The following is a 21143-nucleotide window of genomic DNA, read 5'->3' as shown; positions in this document are numbered from 1 at the left end:
CTCCGGAATGTAAATCCATAGAAATATTTCTTGGTACAATCTGCTAATTCCACTCACACCTTGGATGGGATGGGGAGCACGGTGCTTACCCTCCTAAGGCTGTAGTGGCAGGAGATAGTGCTCCCCTCACTGTAGTGCGGGGCTGGGGCTGGAGCTTCGGTCCTCAAAGTGCCCAGAGGGGGCTGGCTGATTAACGGCCTTGAACAAAGGCCTCCCAGGCTTGGGGTCCCCTTGCACACAGACCCCGCAGGGAGCCTTTCAACCCCCAAAGCACTGCCTTTTAACTCAGCCTCCTCAGCAGGATAAACAGGGGAAGAAATTAGTCGTGGACGCTGCTGGATGTTTTGTGACTTGTCCTGTTGTCTCCCTGGAGTTGGTCTGGCCCTAGCAGCTCGTCTCCTTGACATTCAGAGAGGATAACCTGAAGCAGGCCCCAGCTGGCCCCCTTCTTGCCTTTTTAACTCTTTATAAGCTTCCAAAGACAAAACCCTTCTCGCATCTGAGCCTGGCCTCTGCAGGGGCCAAGGACTGTCTGTCTGTGGCTCTGAGCTGCAGAGCTGTGCCTGCCCACCCTGCTCTTGTCCCAGGGGAAACTCTGGAGGCAGGCTGGTGGTGGTGGTGGGGGTCGGGGAGGGGCGTTGCTGCTTGGCCTCTGGGATGGGGAGACCCAGGGGAACCCCCTCAGCCCTTCAGTGCCAAGCTCTAGTGGCCAAGGATTCTATGCCAATCTCTGACCCCCAGCAGCCTACTAACCCAATTTACTGAGAAAAATGAGGGACATTTGCCCCAAACACTCCAGGGGCCTAACTTCCTTCAGGCCACAAGAGAGATGCTAAGAACTTTCCAGAAGGCATGGGGCCCTTGGGCTCTGGAAGCCAGGCCTGCCAAGGGGTAGGGGGTGGCAGAGGCTGCTCATACTTTAGCTCCCATTCTCAGGGGCCACTCTTGGGCCCCTGGTGCCCAGGAAGAGGGCCCCAGTGCAGGACACTCTGGGAAGCCCTGGCAGGGGCTCGGCGCTGCAGGCAGGCAGGGGTTAATGGTACGCTGTTGCTGCCTGCCCTGGGTCCCACTCCCCTCGCAGAGAGAAGCCAGGCGACCTTCGAGGGGGCTACTGCTGCTTTGGGAGGCTCTCCCAAGGCCAGGGGCCTCCTCCTGGCCTTCAGCTGTCCCCTCGCAAGGCCAGCGTGGGCCTGGCCCGAAGGAGGCCTGACCTCAGTGTGGCCCCGCAAGGTGGCTGAGCCAGCGAACTTGTGCCTGTGTGTGCAGAAGCACCGGACGTGGACAGCTGCCCACACGCGCGTCCTCACGAGACCACCGACGCTCTCACGGGTAACAAGGGACAGGGGTGCTCTGTCTGCCTCAAGGCTCTCTATCCCGCCTGTCCCATCGACGCACAAGGATGCCCAGCCCCCGTGCCACCTCCCGTGGCAGGTCTGCCTCCCGGCAGGTCTCAGTGAGATCGGGGATCGGACCCCGCTGTCTGGCCACTCCGGCCTGCGGGGAGACGTGTAACCGGGAGACTGAGAGTCGGCGTGTTTGTACCCACGGTGGGTGCACGATGGGACAGGGACATGTGATGTGCGTGGCCTGGTCACAGATCTGCGGTAAGAGCTCCATCTGTTCATTTCTGTCTTTCATAATGAAGACTATGGCAAATGAGGACGGCTCTGGGGGTCACAGCCACGCTGGGGCTGTTTGTCTGAAACCACGCAGCCTGTGGCGGTCCCCAGCTTCGGGTACTACCAACAGGGTTCAGGCACGGGGACGCCAGATAAGGCTGCCACCCAGCAGCAGCATTGTGACCAGGGCTGGCAATACCACAAGTGTTCTCAGGCAGAGACAATTTTCCTGACTTGTTATTTCAATCTGTGCTCCCCAAGTTCTGGGGAGATGCGTGTGCCTGGCGTGACACCGACACTAACCACCGTCAGCTCTTGTGATGGCTGGACACATGTATTCAGGGCCTCACACCCACCTGTGAAGGCATGCGGTTGATAGCATCCCTGACCGAGAGACGCGGAAGTCCAGACAGGGGAAGTCAGCCCTGTATCCAGAGCGCACAGCTCCTAGGTGGCTGGCGAGGTGGCCTCCTGTCCCCTCATGCTCTCACAGGGGCCACAGTGAGGACCACATCTGCAAGGAGGCTGGGGCTGGGGCAACACCACGTGGGCACTGACACTCAGGGTGTCTTAACAGTAGCTGCCCTTCCCTGACCACAGGTGGCACTGGCCGTGCCACCTGCCTATGCAAAGCCGCCCAGGGGGGTCCCCGGAAGGCCCACGGCACTCAACGTGCTCCCACAGTCACAGGTCCGGACGCCTTGCGGCCACTGGGGGATCCTTGCCCTGCCTACTTCTGGTCCCCCACCACATCAGGTTCCGAGGGGGCGGTCGCGGGGTGGGGAGGCCTCTGTGAGTCCAGAGGATGGGGTGGAAGCAGAGTGAGGAGGGGGCTCAGCCAGGCAGAAGGGCAGCCAGGATGCATGGGCGGCGGCGTGGGGGCTCCCGAGGCTTCCAGCAGCCAATGGCCAGCAGGAGGAGGGTGCACGCGGGTGATGGCAAGTGACATCAGGGCGAGCAAGGGGGCTTCGGGAGAGTGGAGGCCGAAACCCTATTGCGAGCCTCGCCCTGGGTACCGAGGAGGTCCTCCAGGGTTCTAAGCCAGGCCAGGCATGTTGGCCTGTCACCCTCCTGGGCTCGTCTTGAGAAGTCATCAACCCCACCGACCAGGCTACCCCCTTTCAACAAGGCAAAGCTGGGAGAAACGCTTCTGCAGCGGACGAGCCGTTCCCAGCCTCCGGGACCAAGGTCAGCTCTTTCTCTGGGGTCTCCGAGGTACCCTGACGCTGAGCTACCCCCTGGGGCACTCAGACCTGAGGTCTGGGGGGAACAGGCACATGGTGGGGGTCCGGTGGGCTGTACCTCACCCTTGGAGCAATTTTCCCATCCCTCCCCTCCCCACTGCCACCCTCAGGGAGCCCCCACATTCCACCCTTAGGAGAGCTTGTGCTCAGAACAAAATAAGAAGCCAGTCTGTAGGGCTGGAGGAACTTTCCTGAAATACAGGAGGTGGGGGAGGGGGCTGTGACTGGTGGGAACTCCCCTCCCCCAACACCACGGCTCCTCCTGGCGGGCCTGGCAGGGCGGGGCACGTAGTGCTGTGGGAGCAGGGCAGGGAAAAGGGCAGAAAGTCAGGAAGGAGGGAGGGAGGAAGTGGGGGAGGTGGGGAGGAGCTCGCCGACCATGGCCACCTCCGTCTCCTTTCTGCTGACTTTCCAATATTGAGCGTTTTGAGAAATTTAGTACCCGGCACACGGAAGACCGGGCTGCAGTCAGACGCGCCCGACGGGCCGGCTGTGGCTGCTCTCATCTTAGGGTGACCCACGAGCCCGCGCCACACACCCCCGCCCTCCCACAAAGAGCCCTGACTAGGCCGGAGAGACCCAGAACCGGCAGGGGCTGCGGGGTCTGTTTGCCCTGCTGGGAGTGAGAAGGAAGGGGGAGGCGCTCTGCTCAGGCACCCCTCTCTCTCCCCACCCTTGGTGCTTCCGGACCCGGGGCGGCTTGGTGCCCAGCAGCCCCTCATCAGCAGCTAGCAAGACCCTTTCCGCAGCCAGGGCCAGACTCTGGCTGATCATTAACTCCTCCAGGACACAGCGTGGAGTCTGCAGGCCTGCCGGGTGTGGGAGGCCCGGAGGAAGGCCCAGCCGGCTAGCGTTTCGATAACAGTCCAACCCCCCGGTAACGGCCCGCTTCGTGCTGGGAACCGTGTTAGCACCTCACAGGCATGAATCTCATTTAAGCTCATACATCGCCCTGTGAGGGAGGGCCCATGCTCCCCAGCTGACCCTCAGGAAAAGTAAACGTCAAGCCTGAGAACACGAACCTCGGAGGCAGTGAAGCAGGACATTAACGCGGGCCTGCCCTGGGTTCCAGGTATATGAGGTCCCATGGGCCGCAAGGCCAGAGCCAGGGGAGGTCCCAACAAGGGGGCTGAAAAGAAGAGACCCCCGTGTGCAGCTTTCTGACCCCCAGACTCCGATGGTCTCCTTTCTCCTGGGGGGAAAGGCCCCAAATGCCTCAGCCCGTCCTTCCAGGCTCTCTTCCCTGCCCGTGAGACCAGCCTGGCTCCCTGTGCAGGCCCCCAGCTGTCCCACATCAGACAAGCAACCTGAGAGGGAAGAAACCCACCCCCACCCGGCCGGTCTAGGGCCCGAGCCGACTCTGCACCTGACGTCGAGCCCCGCGTGCGTGCCCAGTAGCTGCGTGGCAAGCGCCCACTGTGTGCCTGGCCTTGGGCTGGGCACCATCCTTAGAGCCGGTCACTGCCCGGGCCTCGTTATCTCTAGCTCTGGGCCACCTGTACCTCCCTCTAAATGTAGAAATCAAAATATTGCCTCCGAGCCAGAACACCAGAGCCCTGCTCCATTCAAGGTGGGCCGCCGAGTTCTGGTTCCCCCTCCTGGAGAAGCACCATGCCACCTGTGCTGTCCACAGCCCCCCCAGCTTAGCGAGAACCCCACATCTTGGACTGGTCGGGGCCAGGTGACCACTGGGAAGCCTTCAAGATATGATGTTCAGGGGGTGGGGGGGCAGGGAGTGGAAACCCACCAGGCTCCATGAACCGAGGCTGTTCACAGTGACACTACTTGGCAGCCTAACCCTGGGAACCAGGCGGGCAGCCACGTGCCCTGGGCACCAAAGACAAGGCTGTCCGTGGAGAAGGGACACTCAGAAGCTCCTAGACGGCCACACGTGCGTGGCACTGCTGGCCACTGGGCAGCCTTGACCACCGTGGCTCGGCCAGCCAGCCATGTGGCTCCACCACCTGAAACTGCCTCCCCAAGGGGACCCCAGATGATCCGTATCTGAAGAAACCAAGAGGGCCTCAAGAGAGGAAAGTGTTAACCACTCAGTCGTGTCTGACTCTGTGATCCCACGGACTGTAGTCCACCAGGCTCCTCTGTCCATGGGATTCTCTACGCAAGAACACTGGAATGGGTTGCCATTTCCTCCTCCAGGGGATCTTCCAGACCCAAGGATTGAACCTGGGTCTCCCATGGTGCAGGCAGATTCTTTACCGTCTGAGCCACCAGGGAAGCCTCAGCTCCATGCCTATTTCCTGCTTCTTTCGCAGCAAGAGACCCACCTGAGCCCGCCCCCAAGAGGGGCACAGATCTCTGTGGGGTTATTTACGACCGCCCTAAATGTGAAAAATTGTAAGGGATACAAATAGCAATTAATGTTGGCCTAGCAACCAAGACAAACGAGGTGGGTGAGAAACAGGGGCTCTGACCTCCCCAGGGGGCGGGAGGGGTCAGCACTTGACAGGAGAGCATAGGCGAGGTCAAAGGCAGGGCGCGGCCCCCGGGTGGCTTAAACCCTCTGAAATCTGCTTTTACAGGAGGGAGTTAATCCCAAAGCCGCAGGCCTGAGGTTGTCAGGGAAGCCCTGTTTTATCTCAGGTAATCAAGCCCAAAATTCATCCCTCGAGTACAAGGGCGGGAGGCCTCTCCCCTACCCTTCCAGCCAGAGGGGGCTGAACAGAGGAGTCCTGGGGACTGTTTCTGACCCTGCTGTCCCCTGCCCACTCAGCCACTAGAGCCTGGGGGCTGTGGCAGCTCGCCCACCCAGGAGGACATGGGGCTTCAGGATGGCACGGGGCCACCCTAGCTGGTCAAGCCTCAGGCCAGGTCTCTCTGGAATGTGGCTAGAGAGGCAGAGTGTGATCTGGGGGTGCCCCAGGAGGGCTCCCCACCACCCGAGCCAGAACCTGCTCCCTACACGAGTGGTCCTTCTGGATCTGGCCGCTGGGGTGGTCAAAGCTCTGAAGGCCGGTGGGGCCCAGGGTGGGCGGGATGGGGTTTTATCAGGGTGCATCGGCCCCCAGCCCCCTGCGGAGAGACCGAGGTCCCCCCGCCGCCCTCTCCCCTGGGCTCATGTGCGGCCTTGACTGATGCCGCACCCCCTACCTGCCTGTCTGCCTGCCACCCGCCTCTCCCACAAGCTCCTCCATGCACAGAGCCTGCCCGACCCTGTGCCCGGACCCAGGGGCCCAGAGACGAGGAGGACAGAAAACAGAGCTTTGTCCCCGCTGATGGCACGACGGCCACCCTGACTCCACTGGAGCTCTCAGACCTGGCCGAGGAGCCACGCGAGGAAGGCAGACCCCAGGGGCGGGGAGGCAGGCAGGGGCCGTGGGGCCCGAGGGGCTGACCCACGGTGCTCGGGCTGCACCAGGGGAATGAGCCCGGCCCGTCAGGGGAAGAATGCCGGAATGGTCCTGTGTGACTTCCCTGGGGCGGGACACACAAACAGGACGCCTCCGCCTGGGGCCCCGGTGAGGCCAGGACTGTCCACGCCTGTCACAGCCCTGACCGCTGGGCGGGGGCAGGAAAGGGGTCTTTCTGCCCACAGCTTGGGACCAGGGGCCCTCTGGCAACCAGCCTGCCCGCTCTCTGTGGTGATTCCCATGGGGGCCCTGGCCTGGCACCCCCGCTCCACCCCCGAGAGCTCCCCAAGTGGCGGGACCGAGGGGGACTCGCAGAACAAAGGCCGGGTGGTGAGCGGCACGCTGGCCGGTGAGTCTGTGGGGCCGGGCTCCGAGTGGGTATCTGCCCATCTGGAAGCAATATTGCAGTAATGTAAGACGGCCGGAGGACGGGCTAGCCTCTGAATACGTGAACTCTACAGTGAGGAATATGGATTTAATGGATAATCTTACCAGCAGCCAAAAGAACCCAGATTCCTCCCGGGGCCTTCGCCCTGCACTTGGCTTCCACTGAGGCCAGGCCCAGCCGGAGGCCAGCAGCGCCTGTGGCCATGGCCTCCAGAAGTGGAGCTGACCCACCATCTGAGCTCACTTTTTTCTCACCTCTGGTGGGAGTGGGGGAAAGGAGGCTGCTCCGGGAGCACCACAGGTTTCCCTCCTTAAAACTCCCCCATGTTCACAGGGAGGAAAGTAAAGTTGAAGAAAGTAAAACCTACCAGTGGGGCGGAGGTGGGGTGATTAATTAAGATCTACAATGGCTGTGACTCGTCCTGGAGGCTTGGAGGAGAAGGAACTGTTTCTCCAGCTCTTCCCAACTTAATAGAGCTGGAATAATAAAATAAAACAATAAAAACCACAGCGGAAAAGATGACTGGAGCGTTTTTATGGCGAGCGGCAGAGAGGAGCCCAGAAGGGCTGGTGGAGAGCAGCGAATAGTGTGATTCAGGGAACACATCCAGAGGGCGGGAGGAGGAGCGGGTCCGGCTGGTGGGGGGCACTGTGGGGGCGCGGGGGCTGCCCACATGTGGCCCACGGAAGCTGCATCTCAGGCCGGGTCCTGGCTGCTCTCTGGGATCTCGTTCAGAGGCTCATTAATCCCTCCCAGACGTGAAAAACCCACAGACACCAATGGCTCGGAGAGGCAGTTCACGGCATCGCCTGCCTTTCGCCTGCCACATCCCGGTGCCCCTGTGCCAAGGGGTGGCCTGCCCGGCGAGGCCTCTGTGTCCTCTCGTGTCGGGACCGTTCACCATCCCCATTCACAGCCAGGGGTCGGCCCTGGGTGGAGGCAGGGCTGGGAGTCCCTCTGCTTCCCCCGCAGCTTGTGTCCTGCCTGAGACTCTCAAGGAGACCGAGTGCGTGCCTCGAGCCAGGGGCCTGGGCTCCAGCATCCCTGCCACGGGCTGTGGCTGCGGGCCAGGCGGCCCGAGGCTGCAGTGGGCAGGGGGTGCCCCCGCCACAGGCTCCCCTCCACCCCATCTGCACACTTGCACTGAAGCCCCCTGAAGCTCCTCAGCCCAGCTCTGTCTCACGAGCTGGGATGAGGCTCAGAGTCCGCGCGTGGGTCTCCAGACTCCAGTTTACACACCTTCCTCCAGCCTGGGGTAGGCAGGTGGGAGGAGAGCCCTCACTGTCATCCCTGGGAACCCTGCTCTGAGCCTCCCCACAGCCTTGGGGGGTGCTGGTGAGCACAGCACCCCATCCTGGCCCTGCCCTCAGGATCCTGCACCCCGCCAGGCGCAGGCGGGGAGCCCTGGAGTCCTCCACTCCACACTACTGGTCCCCAAACTTAGCAGAGGGCAAGGTATACAGAAGGAGCCCAGTAAGTGCCACTGAGCAGACAAATGAGAGCAGTCAGTGATATTCATGGCTCAGAAAAGCAGGGCCACAAAGCCCCTCCCCGCTCGCAAAGGACTCAAACCATCACCTCCTCAGACTTGCTCTCTCCTTGCTGACTTTCTAGGGGTCAGGGAGTCCAGGGAGGGTTTCTCTGCTCTACAGATGGAGAGACAGACCCAGCGAGGTCGGGCATACCAGCTGGCAGGAATCCGATTTGGTCCCCACAGCCCCGTCCAAGGGGACAGAGCCAGGTGAGCAGCCCCGGCCACCTGCCACCGGCTCCAGGCGAGCTCACCATGAGCTGACTCTGCCTCCCCTCAGAGGCACCCTCCTCAGAAGCAGTGCCAGGACCCTCCCCTCAAGGGCTGCAGACTGGATTTGAGACCCTTGAGTTGAAAGGAAATATGAAAAATTGAATTCCTTTTATAAGCTGCCAAAGTCCTGTTTGCCTGGCGGGGAGGCCCCGAGATGTCTCACTTGGTATTTAGGACTATTTATCAGTCGTGGGGACTCGTGATAAAACAGCTTGTCTGGGAAACAGTCCAGTGATTCCTGCAGACCTTCCTGGGCTCTCCACACCCCTCACCTCTCTCAGGGTGCACCATGGTTAGGACGGCGGAGCTGGAGGCTGCAGGTGGCAGGATGCTTGGTGGAGGACGATCGAGGCTTGTAAAGGTCCATGAGAGCGTCATGGTGTGAGTGGCGGTAGCTCAGGGACCCGGCCGGGACTCGAGGAAGCTCCCAGAGAAGGGAGGGGAGTGCACGCCCCAGGCAGGAAGGCAGGATCTGTGGACTTGGGCCAGAACAACGTTTTGGGTGCTGCCACTAGACAAGACCATGAAGGAGCATCGCTGGAGCCCAGAGAGAGGAGCCCTGGGGCCTGGAGCGGTGGGGAGGAAGCATGGGTCACAGCTGAAAAAAAACCCCCGTAGGATCAACAAAAGAAGTGCGAAAGTTATACTCTGAAAGCTGGAAGACGTTCTTGAAAGACACGAGAGACGATCTAAATAAATGGAAAGATGTCTCCCACTCACGGACTGGAAGACTCAAGGCGGTCGAGATGCCGGTACTTCCCCGCACTGATCTACTGTTTCGGGGCAGAGCCTCTCAGAATCCCAGCTGGCTTATTTACAGAAATTGACAAGCTGATCCTAAAATTCACAGGGCAATTCAAGGGACCCAGAACAGCTACACAGTCTCAAGAAAGAAGAACGTAAGTTGAGGACCCACACTTTTTGATTTCAAAACTTACTACAAAGCTACAGTGGTCAGGGCAGTGTGGTACAGACATACACATCAATGGAACAGAACTGAGAATTCAGGAATAAACCCATACATTGATGGTCAATTGATTCTTGTTCAGAGTGTGTTCAACACCGTTCTTTGGGAAAAGTATAGACTTTACAACAAACGGTACTAAGAGAACCAAACGAAGCTAGAGTCCTACCTCACATCACACACAAAAATTAACTCCAATGGATCCCTAACCGGTATGTCAGAGCTAAAACTATAAAACTCCTAGATGAGAACGTGGGGATAAATCTTTGTGACTTTGGATTTGTGCTCTGTTACTTATACACAAGACCAAAAACACAAGTAACAAAAGGAAAAAAGTAGATAAATTGGATTTCATTAAAATTTTAAAGTTTTAAGAGCCCAAGGACACCATCAAGAACGTGAAAAAAACAACCCACAGATGAGAGGGACTTATATCTAGAATATTTCAAGAATTCTAACACTCCACGTGTGTGTATGCACAGTCACTCAGTCGTGTCCAACTCTGCAACCCTATGAACTATAGCCCGCCAGGTATGAGATTTCCCAGGTAGAAATACGGGAGTAGGTTGCCATTTCCTACTCCAAGGGATCTTCCCAACCCAGGGATCGAAAAACTGCGTCTCTTAAGTCCCCTGCGCTGGAAGGCAGACTTTTTTTTTTTTTTTTAATAACTGTGACACTTGGGAAGCTCAGTTACTCCATGGTAAAAAGATAAATAACCCAACCAAGAAATGGGCAAAAGATCTAACTAGGCATTTCATAAAAGAAGATAATACAGATGGCCAATAAGCACATACAAAGATGCTCGATATCATTAGCCATCAGGGAAGTGCAAGTCAAAACCACAGTGTGGTATCAAGTCACATCCACTAAGATGGTTAGGATGAAAATGAGAGGCAGTAACAAGTGTCGAGGAGGATGTGGGGCAATCAGAGCCTTCGAACAAAGCTGTGGGAACGCGAGACGGTGCAGCCACTTTGGAAAACAGTCTCAGAAGGTTAAACACTGGGCGACCTCACCACCCAGCAATGACACTCCTCCACGGATACCCGAGATAAATGAAAATACACACCCACAAAAAAGTTTGTACCCGAATGTCCATGACAACATACTCATAATAGCTAAGACGTGGAAAGAGCCCAAATGTCCATCCGTGAATGAACAGATAAATAAAATGTGGTTCAGCCATAAAAGAGAGTATTATTTGCCCATAACAGTGAATAAACCAAGGATGCAGGCTACAACATGATTGAACCTTGGAAACATTATGCTCAGTGAAAGAAGCCAGTCAGAAAGACCATACATCGTGAGGTTCCCTTTCTATAAAACCCAGAATAGGCAAATCCATACAGACAGAAGTGGCTCTGTGGCTGTCCGGGCTCGGGGAGTGGGAGGGGGAGCGGGCAGTGATGGCCAGAGGAGGCGGGGTTTCTTCCTGGGGCGCTGAACACGTCCTGGAACTCGTGGGGACGGTTGCACAACTCTGAACACACTAAAAACACTGAATAGTACATTTTTAACTGGGTGAATTCTATCTCAATAAAGCGGTTATAAAAACAAAAAAATCAAAACCAAAAATACACCAAACAAATAACCCCGCGGGGCACTAGCAGCGCCCAGCAGGCCCTGAGCACAGCAACGACGCCCCCACCCTCCCTGTCCCCAGCTCCAGCCTGCCCTTGAATGTGCTGGGGCCCAGGCAGCCCCCAAGGGCCCTGGGGCCCCCTGGCTCCTACCCACGTCTTGCTCCGGGGCTCCCAGGTTGGATGTTTCTCATGGTGAAGGCCCAAGGACAGGGAGCCAGAAGTCCTCTGCAGCTGGGGCGGGGGGTGGGGGGCCTGGAAGCCGCACAGCAGAGTTGGAGGCTCCCACGCCCCAGGGCCAAGCTGACGTGACTAAAGCTAAACAGACCCCATGCCACGGTGGGGTTATGGCCATGCCGTGCAGCGCGCAGAACCCCTCGCCAGCGATGGCAGCCGTGGGGAGGGGCGGGGAGCAAGCAGCCCCAAAGGTAATTTGCACACGGAGTTTATAGGGCCCCTCAGCTCTTTTAAACATATGCTTCGCTGATTATAAACAGCTGATGGCTCACAAGATTCAGATTTTCCAGCAAGGCTTCCAAAAAAAGATTACACTCCAAGCAGAGAAAGGTGACCGGGTGCTTTGCTGTGCACGTAAAAACCCAGCCATGTTCTCCAGCAGCTGCAGCCGCCCCAGTTGCCAGGCTCTGAGCGTGTCCCATCTGCAAAACGTTTGCTGCCATCGTGTCCTGAGGAAGGCTTGGGCCCCTGGTCATGGGCCTGGGGAGGGAGCTGGGTGGAGGAGAGGGAGCCCCTACCTCTGACCGGGTCCTCTGACTCCTCAGAGTGAGGCTGCCTGCCGGAGGCTTGCCTTCAGACCTGGTCCGGGGCTGAAACCCGGCCTGATGCTGCTCGGCTGCCCCCGTGGCTGGCGTCAGAGGGCAGACCCTGGAAAGGAAAGGATTCTGCTGAGGACGTGTGCAGGCGGGTCTGCTCGGTGCCTGCAAGAATGAAAGCCAGTGTGGACTGAGGAGGGGTTCCAGAGGCTCCCCAACTACGTAAAGAAGAATGTCATGTCAAGGGGAACAGTCAGCAAGCAGGGTGGTGTGGGTCCCTATCCTGGTCATCTGTTGGGGGATCCCAGGGGGAGGAGCATGGCTCCAGGGCGGGGCGCCTCGGGGGGTCCACGGCCCACACCACCCACACCGCCCTCCTGTCCAGTGAGCCCCGTGTCCACGGCCAGGCAGGCCCCCCATCTGAGCCGTGTGGTAGCCATGCAGACAGAGCCGTGTCCTGCACACTGAGGCCATGTGGTGGAGAGGGAAGGACAGACAGACAGATCCAGGATGCCCGGGGGCCCAAAGCTGGGCTCCGGCACCTGCTGCCTGTGGGGTGACCAGCAAGTCCCTTGACCTCACTGTGCCTCGGCTCCCCCATTGCCACAGTGGCTGTGACAGGATTAAATGAGCTACTACGTCTGGGCCTCCCAGACTGACCACCTTGAGCTGTTGGTAAAACAGACTTTCCTACGTGGAGGGGCCCCAGCCATGCCCATCCATCACTCTCTTGGGTCCAGGCTGCTCTGAAGCCTCACGGGGACTCCCAATTGGACACCAAGTGGGTGGCCTAGAACACCACCAGTGGGGGAGTCCTCGGAGGCAGGGGCTGCCCGGTGAGGCAGGGGCTCGGTCCCCACATGGGGTCCGTGTCCAGGGAGGCTCGTGCCCGACCGCCGGGGCTCTAACAGAACCCCGTCCATTCCTGCTGCTTCTGCCTTTTGTTCCAATGAGCACTAGTCTCTCCCAAAGACTCAGGAAGAGCAGAAAAATGGAGGGGGGCCCTTCGGTGCCCCGTCCACCCACAAAGGGCCTCCCGCTGCCCCCTCCACCAGCACGCCTGCTCCCCTTTCTCTGGGGCTGATGGAGGAGATGGCCATCAATGTTCATGGGCACAGAGAACACAGCCAGGACACAGCTGGCTGTTGAGGCTTCTCCCAGGCCTCCGTCCCTTGAGAACCAGCCATGTGGGACAAGACATTGAGGAGTTCGGGGTCCGTCCTCCAGCCCATAGGCCACAACTGAGGAACAGGAAGCTGCACCCATGGGAAGGATTGCAGGCAGGAGGAGAAGGGGAAGACAGGGGATGAGAAGGTTGGACAAAATGGTTGGATGGCATCACTGATTCAGTGGACACGAGCAAGCTCCAGGAGATGAAGGACAGGGAAGCCTGGTGTGCTGCCGTCCACAGGGCTGCTAAGCCTTGGACATGACTGAGCGACAGAACAACCACCACCCACGGGAAGCAAAAGGACCTATGTGCAGGTCCACAGCCAGGTCCCGAGGGCGGGGCACCAGGAAAGGAGGAGGGAAGAGGGCATGGGATCTGCGCTGGCCCCAGGCTCGTGTCCTGCAAGCTGGGCTGGGCTCAGACCCGCTCAGTGAGAAGACACCACAGTGACCTGGCCCCTTGATGCCCGGGAGCCCTGGAGGCTGGCGTGTCCTAAAGACCTGGACGTGGATATCCTCCGGGAGGAAGAGCCACTACAGTGGCTGGGTTAAAGTCAAGCTGTCAGCTTCTCCCCACCACAAGCACCATGTCACAAAGCCACCCCCCTGCTGGGACGGACTGCTTTCCGCTGCCCAGAGACCACCCACCGAGTTGAGAGTGCTCGTGGGACCTGCGTGGGGTGTGGTTCTCATGGGAACTCCAGGCTGATAGCCACTGGCCTGGAGGCAGAATTCCAATTCTAAGAGAGTAGAGATCTATGACTCGCCTACCTCGTAGGGCAGATATTCTGTCCCATCACAGCACGCTTTCTCCAGGGACTCAGCACCTTTCTGAAAGCTGTCAACCACCGGCGAAGCTGGCAGGCAGGCAGGCTGCACCCTCCGTGGTGCCCTGGCAAGTGTCAGCTTGAATCTGGCAAGGGTGGCTGTATCTGCTAGCTCCTGCCAAGTAACAAATTACCCTACAACCTCACAGCTTCACAAATGTTCACAAAGAGAGGAACACCTATAATCACACACATTTCTGGGGGTCAGGAACCCAGAAGCAGCTGGGTGGTTCTGGCTCAGGGTCTCTCAGGAGGCTGGAATCAGGACGTTGGCCAGGGCCACTGTCCTCTGATGGCTTGACTGGGACTGGAGGATCCGCTTCCAAGATGGTGCGCTCATGGGGCTGTTGGCCAGAGGGCCCTGTTCCCCACTGAGCGGACCCTTCCACGGGGATGCTTGGGTGTCCTTGCAACATGGTGGCTGGCTTTTTTTAGAGTCACTGATCCCAGGGAGGGCAAGCGTGGAGGAACGCATGCTCTGGCCTTGAAAGTCATGCTGTGTACCTGCCACCATTCTCTAGCTGTCAGAAGCAGACCACTAAGTCCAGACCAGAATCAGGGGGAAGGGAGGAGCCTCAAAAACCTCATGGATGGCTCTTAAAACCCCACAGCCACAGGGTACCAGAGTCAGATGGCCTTTTCTTCCCATTCCTGTCTTTTTGGTCCAAACTCCACCCGCAGCCCCTCACAGTCAATCAGCTTGCACCCACCCCTCATCTGAGGGCTGGTGGGTTTCCCTGCAGCTGACTGGCCCCTCAGCAGCACACTGAGGACATGGTGAATTCTCTGCAGTGATCTGTCCTCACCACAAATATCAGCTGAGGACCCTGTGATGGTTAAAAAACAATCCATAACCGCCAGAGATATGGGGATGGGACTTCTGGTCTGAACGCACGTTTCCCAGAACCTGAGAGAGCCTTGAAAGCCCTTTCCGGGGTGGCCTTGGCGCTGTCCACGTCCTCAGGCCCACCCAGCCCAAAGGGCCTGGAGATCAGGGATGAGTGATGGCTGTGGAAACGGCAGGCCTGGGCAGGAAGTGGGGGCAGGCACGCTCTGGGGTGGGATGCGCCGTGGGAAGAAGCTGCCTCTGGAAGGTAGTGATAAGAAAGGCCCTGTAGGCGACGGGTCTGGCAGGGCGCAGCTCACTTTGCTTTCCCACCCCCTATGCCTGGCGTGCAGCCAGGCCCAAGCAGGTGCTCAGGAGACAGCTGCTGAGCTAACCCGCGTCGAAGCGGGGGCCCTGGGGGAGTCGGGGTTGGCTCAGGGAGGCTTGGCCATGCAATGCCCAAACACACACACACACGGCACAGCTGCCCTCCTGATGGGAAGTGACCCACACCCCACGCTGCCACTCAGCAGGACCGCCTGCCCTCGAGACCCCCCACCCATCCGGCATCACGTTCTTGCTGACCCCAATTCAGGAAAGGAAATCTGCTCGTGAGGGAAGGCGGGACTGACCTGAGGGCAGCGTGATTGTCTAAAGGCACTTCCCCCACCCCATAATTCCACTCCTGTTTCCTTCTTAGAGAAGGGGTGCTGGGGGGGAGGCCCAAGAACATCCTGGAATTGGGAGGCGCAGGCCCCAGCTGGTCACACTTGGGCCCCACCCCGGGCCCAAGCAGCTAACATGGGCAGGGTACCAAGACGGCCATGCCTGTGGATGGATACCCCCCCAGGCCGTGGGGTGTCTCTGTAGCTGGGGGTAGGGGAGGTCTCTTAAGATTGTCCAGCTGACCCTTAACTTTCCCTCCAAACCCACCCTATGCTTTCCTGCAGCTCGCCCTTGGCCTCAGTCTCGGAGTCCTCCCTAAGCTGCCTCACACAGGAGCCCTTGGCCTGGCTGTTTCTTCCACCTCCGTGGCCACCACCTGCTGCCCAGGCTCCTGCCTCTCTCACTGGGCAATGCCGAGTCTCTCCACAGCCCTGCTGGGCCCCCTTGCCTCCCTGCCCACTCCAGTTCTCTCTCCATTCAGCAGCCAGAGTGATCTTTCCAGAAGGGAGACCTGAGCCTCACCACCTCTCTTCTCTCCCCAAGACTTTGCAGAGCTGACCCACACTGTACTTCATCCCCACCCTGGCCTGCAAGGCCACCCCGCCCTCGATGGGGCTGTCGAGCTCAGAAGTGCAGAACACAGGCCAGGGAGATTTGGGGGAAAGAGCAGTGGGTGGGGATGGGAGGGTCACAGAGCCCCCACCCAGGACAGCTGTGGGGGTGGGTGTTGCCCACAGCGAGTGCGCAGCTCTGAGAGGGACCCGGGGTGGGGGGGGGGCCGCCGTGGGCAGAGGATGTGGAGACTGTGGTCTCCACTGTCTTGGCAACTGCGTCAGGCACACAGGGAGACCCCAGGCTCTTCGGCCCTCTCTGCATTCCTGTTCACTTCTGGGAGCAGCGTGGGGAGAGGGGCCTCCCGGGGAAGATGGGGCTGAGCTGGCCACGTGGCCCTGGGCCTCTCTGCTTTGGAGGGAAGCAGCTCTCTGGGAACCTGGCTGAGCTGAAGCTGGTCCCACCCTGAGACTCTCGGGGTGGGGAGCGCTGGAGGCAAGCCGTGGCTCAGAGCACCCTCGGCGGGTCCTGCACCCCTGGCACTTGGTGAGGCTCCCACCCCCTTGCCCTCCCGGCCCCCGCGTTGAGGAGAACTGGTGTTTCCTCCGGGACTGGTGGGGCTCTGGGCCCCATCCGCACTTCTGTGCTGGCAAAAGCAGGAGAATTAGCTCAGCGACTTCCTCCCTTAATCCCCCGCCCCCATTCTAAATGCCTCAGAATCGAGAGAAAAGCCCAGTGGACATTCAGAGCCTAATTCTCTTCAGCCGTGAGTGCGTGTGCGTGCGTGCACTCGGGCGCAGGGGCCCGCAAGGAAACCTTCTGAACCTCAAATATCAGTGCCGGAGGGAGCAGCCCTCACCAGGGATGGATGAGATAAACCAGATGCCCTCTGTCACATGGGGAGCCAGAGTCAAGGCCGCCAGGTGCCCAGGCTCTCTGCCCCACGCCCACCCCGCAGTCTTGAGGGGTGCCACACCCCCAGGGCCTCCAGGACCAGGGAGCCCCTGTGGCTGTTCCGGGCTGGGGAGGGACCTCAGTATAACCCGGCAAGGAGCTGGCCATGCCTGGCACTCCCTTGCTGAATTCTGCCCATGTGCCTAAGGCCAGCTCCAGGCTCCCCTCCCCCGCTGCCCGCCTGGCAGCCCCCAGTCTGTCCCGGGCTGGCCTGGAGTCTGCCCAGCCTCACAGGCTTCTTCAGCCAATTCCCACGTGTCTCTTGTCTCCCGACGAGACAACAAACCCCTCTCAGTATCGGACTGTTTTCCTCTCTGTCTCCCCCAGAGGACCGGGGGAGGCGGGGCCGGGGGGCGCACAACAGGTGCGCCGGGCTGGCGGCAGCACCGGCTGATTGACAGCGCCCCATGTGCGGCGAGGGGGTGAGGGCTGAGCACACGGAACCACCCTTCCCCAGGCCGTGTCAGAAAGGACAGCAGCGGGCTCCAGGCCTGGCTGAAACATGGCCCCGGGGAGACGCTCACAGAGGCACACAAAATTGCGGTGCCCACGGCGTTCCTCCGCAAGCTGGTCTGTGAGGGGACAGTCCGAGGGCCTGTGGTCTCAGGGCCTGAGGTGAGAGGGCACACGGGTGCGAGCCCCGTCACGGGAAACCACGCACGCACGGATTCAGCCACTCCTGCAATGCGCCCCGCCCAGGCACACAATTAGAAGCCCATGTTTGTGAGGCATAAGGTCAAGTCAATTTTAAGGATTTTTAAAAATCAGTTTTCAAAACTTATGGTTCCCAAAGGGGGAAGCAGGAGAGGGATAAATTAGGAGTTTGAGATCAGCAGATAGAACTACTATATTTAAAATATATAAACAAAAAGGACCTATTGTACAACACAGGGAACTATACTCCGTATCTTGTAATAACCTAGAGTGGAAAAGAATCCGAAAAAGAGCATATACACACACACATCTGAACCACGTTGCTGTACACCAGAAACTCACATAACCTTATAAATTAACTTCAATGAAAAAACATCAGCTTTCAAGACGAAAGTCTAATCAACGTGCTTTGTCAGTCTTTGCTGGGAAGAGGTGGGCACCATTTTAAGTGGATTTGTTTTACATGACTTTTCATCTCATGCTTAACATCCTTGGATTAAAAGCAAACCCCAAACCAAGATCTAAAAGTTGGGAAAAGCTGGCATTCATGAGTGACGACTAGAGGGGTCAAACCTGGTACTTCCTACGACAGAGCTAAGGAAAGCAACCCAGGGATCACCGGTTCTGACAAAGGAGAATATCCAGAGCACTTGGAGAATTTCTTTTCTGTCTTTCCTTCTGGAATGTAAACCCCACACAGGCAGGGATTTTTGTTCTGTAGAAATCTCTGAAATTGCTCTGAAGTCCTGGGGCTCCTGCGCCCCTGATATTTGGGGGTGGGTGGGGATGGACAGACCTCAGGGTGTCCGGGGAAGGGGCCCTACCTCCCACAGAGAGCTGTGGGAGGCCCCAGAGGCAGAGGTCTGAACCGGATCCTGCTTGCTCGGAGCAGGAAGAGCCGCTGCCTGGGGGCACATTGGGCCTGCTGTCCTTGCCTTGCTTTTCTGTGTGTTCCCTCTATTCCTGTCTTGGCAGCTTTGTGAAGCTGGTAGCAACACCTCCATGTTTCAAGTAGGGGTCTCAGCATGGCAGCTTGCGGCCCAGGATGCCAGTCCCTTCCCGCCACTCTTGGCCAGTGAAGAGGGTCACCCCTGGGGAGTGTGGACAACGAGGCAGAGCAGGCATAGGAGGCCAGAGAGTGGGGTGGCACCACTTGTGAGCCTAGACTCCAAGCCCCTGGAGCCTTCTCCATTGTCCCATTAGACTTTACTCATAAAACACAAGTTTCAAGATGAAATAATAATTTCAAGATGGTGACAAAAGAGTATTAAACTCAAAGCATGGGGCCCTCTGAGTACAGAGACCCTGGTGGTTGGTATTTGACCTCCCAGCAAGGGTGGATGACCCTCTGAATCAAGTGCTCCAACCTGGCTTTTGGCTGGGATGGAGATGAGGGGGCCAGGGAGATGGCCAATCTGGTCAGTTTCTGAAGATCCAAGAGCAAGCTGTCTATTCTGAAAAGACTAAACCATTTTCCCTTTCTTCTCTAGCCTGAATCACAAGATAAAACCAGACAGTCGCTCTTGGAGAGATTCCTGGCTCTTTTCAAAGCAGTTGAGATGAACGCCCTTGTTGCATGCCTTGGGTGTGGGGACAACTGCCCACTCAACCCTGGGTGGAAGGCCAGGGGTAACAACTTCGGAGAACACCCTTAGAGTTCCATGTCCCTAGACTGTTTTTGCAATTGGAATGGGAGGTTCACATTGCCCCAGGCTTGCTGGTAACACCTCAGCAGAGCAAGAGCTCCATGAAGACAGGGTTTCTCACTGAAGTTTTGGTAGGTGCCTGGCACCAGGGAGGAGCTCCATAGACATGAGGATGAAGGGATGGATGGAGGGAAGGATGGAGGGAAGGAAAGAGAGGGTGGGTGAATGGATGAGCCAATGGGTAGGTGAACAGACGATTGGGTGGTTAGGTGGTGGTGGGTGGAAGGATGGTTGGTAGGGGAGGCAGTCAAGAGACAAAGCCAGGACCCCCCTTCAGGTTCTGGAGGACTAGGAGGAGAAGGAGGAGGTCTCATACAGAGTAGTCAGGGTCCAGGAGGAAGGCCAAACACGTGGGCCACCTCAGCCTTGCCAGCTCCACAGGGTGGCCTGGGCAAGTCGTGGCGTCTTCCTCACAGGGTCTCCTGAAGACGAAGGAGCAGAGCTCCCAAGAGAGGTTCACCCCCAAGGGAGAGGGAGGTGCGCTCCCCGAGCAGCCACACGGGAGCCCGTGCACCCCGCTCACCTGCCCGCTCGGACCCTGGGGAGGGCTGCACAGAGGGCCAGACCCTTGTGGAAAGCCACAGATGTTCCTCAGGGTCACTCCGGGGTGCACGGCTACACATGAGGGGTAAGCTGGGCGCTGAGTGCGCCGCGGGCGGGGAACTGAATCCGATCGCAAGGGTGGACGCTCAGACCGCTGGGGTGGGGGTGGGGTGAAGGTGGGGGTGGATCAGCATAGCGTCTGGGCGGACTGGGCGGGGTGTGGCACGTGGCGCTGGGCTCGCCCGGCCAATGCGAGCCTGGGTGGCATCGGCATCAGCCCTCTCAGCCAATGGCAGAGCGCGGCACACCGCTTTCCACACCGCGGCCAATCCGCGCAGCGGCACGTGGCACGCCCGCCCCTGCAGGCTATCCAATCAGCTGCGGGGTGGCTGCCACATCTACCCCAGTCGGGGGCCACTGCAGCCACTCTGTAGACGGTCGCTGCGCCCTGCACGCGCAGCAGCTCGCGCAGCTCTCTCCTCCCAGCCGCGGGTCCCCTCAGTGCCGCGCTCTCTTCGCGGCCACGCTCTTCACGACTTGGCTCTTCTCAGGCCGCGGTCCTTGGGCCGCGCTCTGCTCAGGCTGCGCTCGTCTCTTCAAGATGCTCCTCTGGCCGCGCACTCCACAGCCGCAGTCACCTCAGTGCCGTGCTCCTCACGCCGCTCTCCCTTCAGCGCACTTCGCAGGCTGCGCTCTCCTCACCGAGAAGCCCCTCCGGCCGCTCTCCTCACGGCTGCGCTCACCTCAGTGCCGCGGTCTCCTCACCGAGTCGCCGCTCTGGCCGCGCTCCTCATGGCTGCGCTCCTCACGGCTGTGCTCACCTCAGTGTCGCGCTCTCCTCACCGAGTCGCCGTTCTGGCCACGCTCCTCACGGCTGTGCTCACCTCAGTGCCGCGCTCTCCTCACCGAGTCGCCGCCGCTCCGGCCGCGCTCCTCACGGCTGCGGTCCTCACGGCTGCGCTCACCTCAGTGCCGCGGTCTCCTCATGAAGACGCCCCTCTGGCGGCGCTCCTCACGGCCGCGCTCCTCACGGCTGCGCTCACCTCACCGAGTCGCCGCTCCTCACGGCCGCGCTCCTCACGGCTGCGCTCACCTCACCGAGTCGCCGCTCCTCACGGCCGCGCTCCTCACGGCTGCGCTCACCTCACCGAGTCGCCGCTCCGACCGCGCTCCTCACGGCTGCGCTTACCTTAGTGCCGCCGTCTTCGTGGCCACGATCTCCTCACAGCCGTCTGGGCTCACAGTGCTCTGGGCGTGGTCCGCCTGGCGGCGCGGGGACTGGCAATCGCCGACTAGCCGAGGTGAGCTCAGTGTCTCGTGGGTGGGTGGTAGGCGGCTAGGTCGCCACGGTCGCCCGGGCAGAGCCGGGCAGGCGCTCGCTGTTCGCTGTGCGCCTACGTGGGTGCAAGAACCGCGTCGTGCTTCCGAGTCAGGGACGCAGGATCGAGAATGGGAGGAGAGTCAGGGTCCGAGTCCAGGGCTGGACCTGTGTCTGGAGGCCA

At 59.3% G+C, this 21143-nt stretch overlaps 2 protein-coding genes across 5 annotated transcripts in view; one reads left to right on the top strand and one right to left on the bottom strand.

Annotated features, from left to right (window-relative positions):
- The window catches only part of KCNQ1 (potassium voltage-gated channel subfamily Q member 1), a 380806-nt gene that overhangs the window by 129298 nt on the left and 230365 nt on the right, over positions 1-21143 (bottom strand). The gene's annotated exons all lie outside the window — the stretch shown is intronic.
- Positions 17638-21143, top strand: part of LOC138984740 (uncharacterized) — a 56465-nt gene continuing 52959 nt past the window's right edge. For all 3 annotated transcript variants that reach the window (XM_070360258.1, XM_070360259.1, XM_070360260.1), the window contains exon 1: positions 17638-20942. In XM_070360258.1, coding sequence (XP_070216359.1) covers positions 19931-20942 — 1012 coding nt within the window. In that variant the 5' untranslated portion in view covers positions 17638-19930. The remainder of the gene's footprint in view (positions 20943-21143) is intronic.

This window comes from Bos mutus, chromosome 22 (genome assembly GCF_027580195.1).
Source record: "Bos mutus isolate GX-2022 chromosome 22, NWIPB_WYAK_1.1, whole genome shotgun sequence".
Lineage (NCBI taxonomy): Eukaryota > Metazoa > Chordata > Mammalia > Artiodactyla > Bovidae > Bos > Bos mutus.
This window is presented reverse-complemented; position numbering and strand designations above follow the sequence as displayed.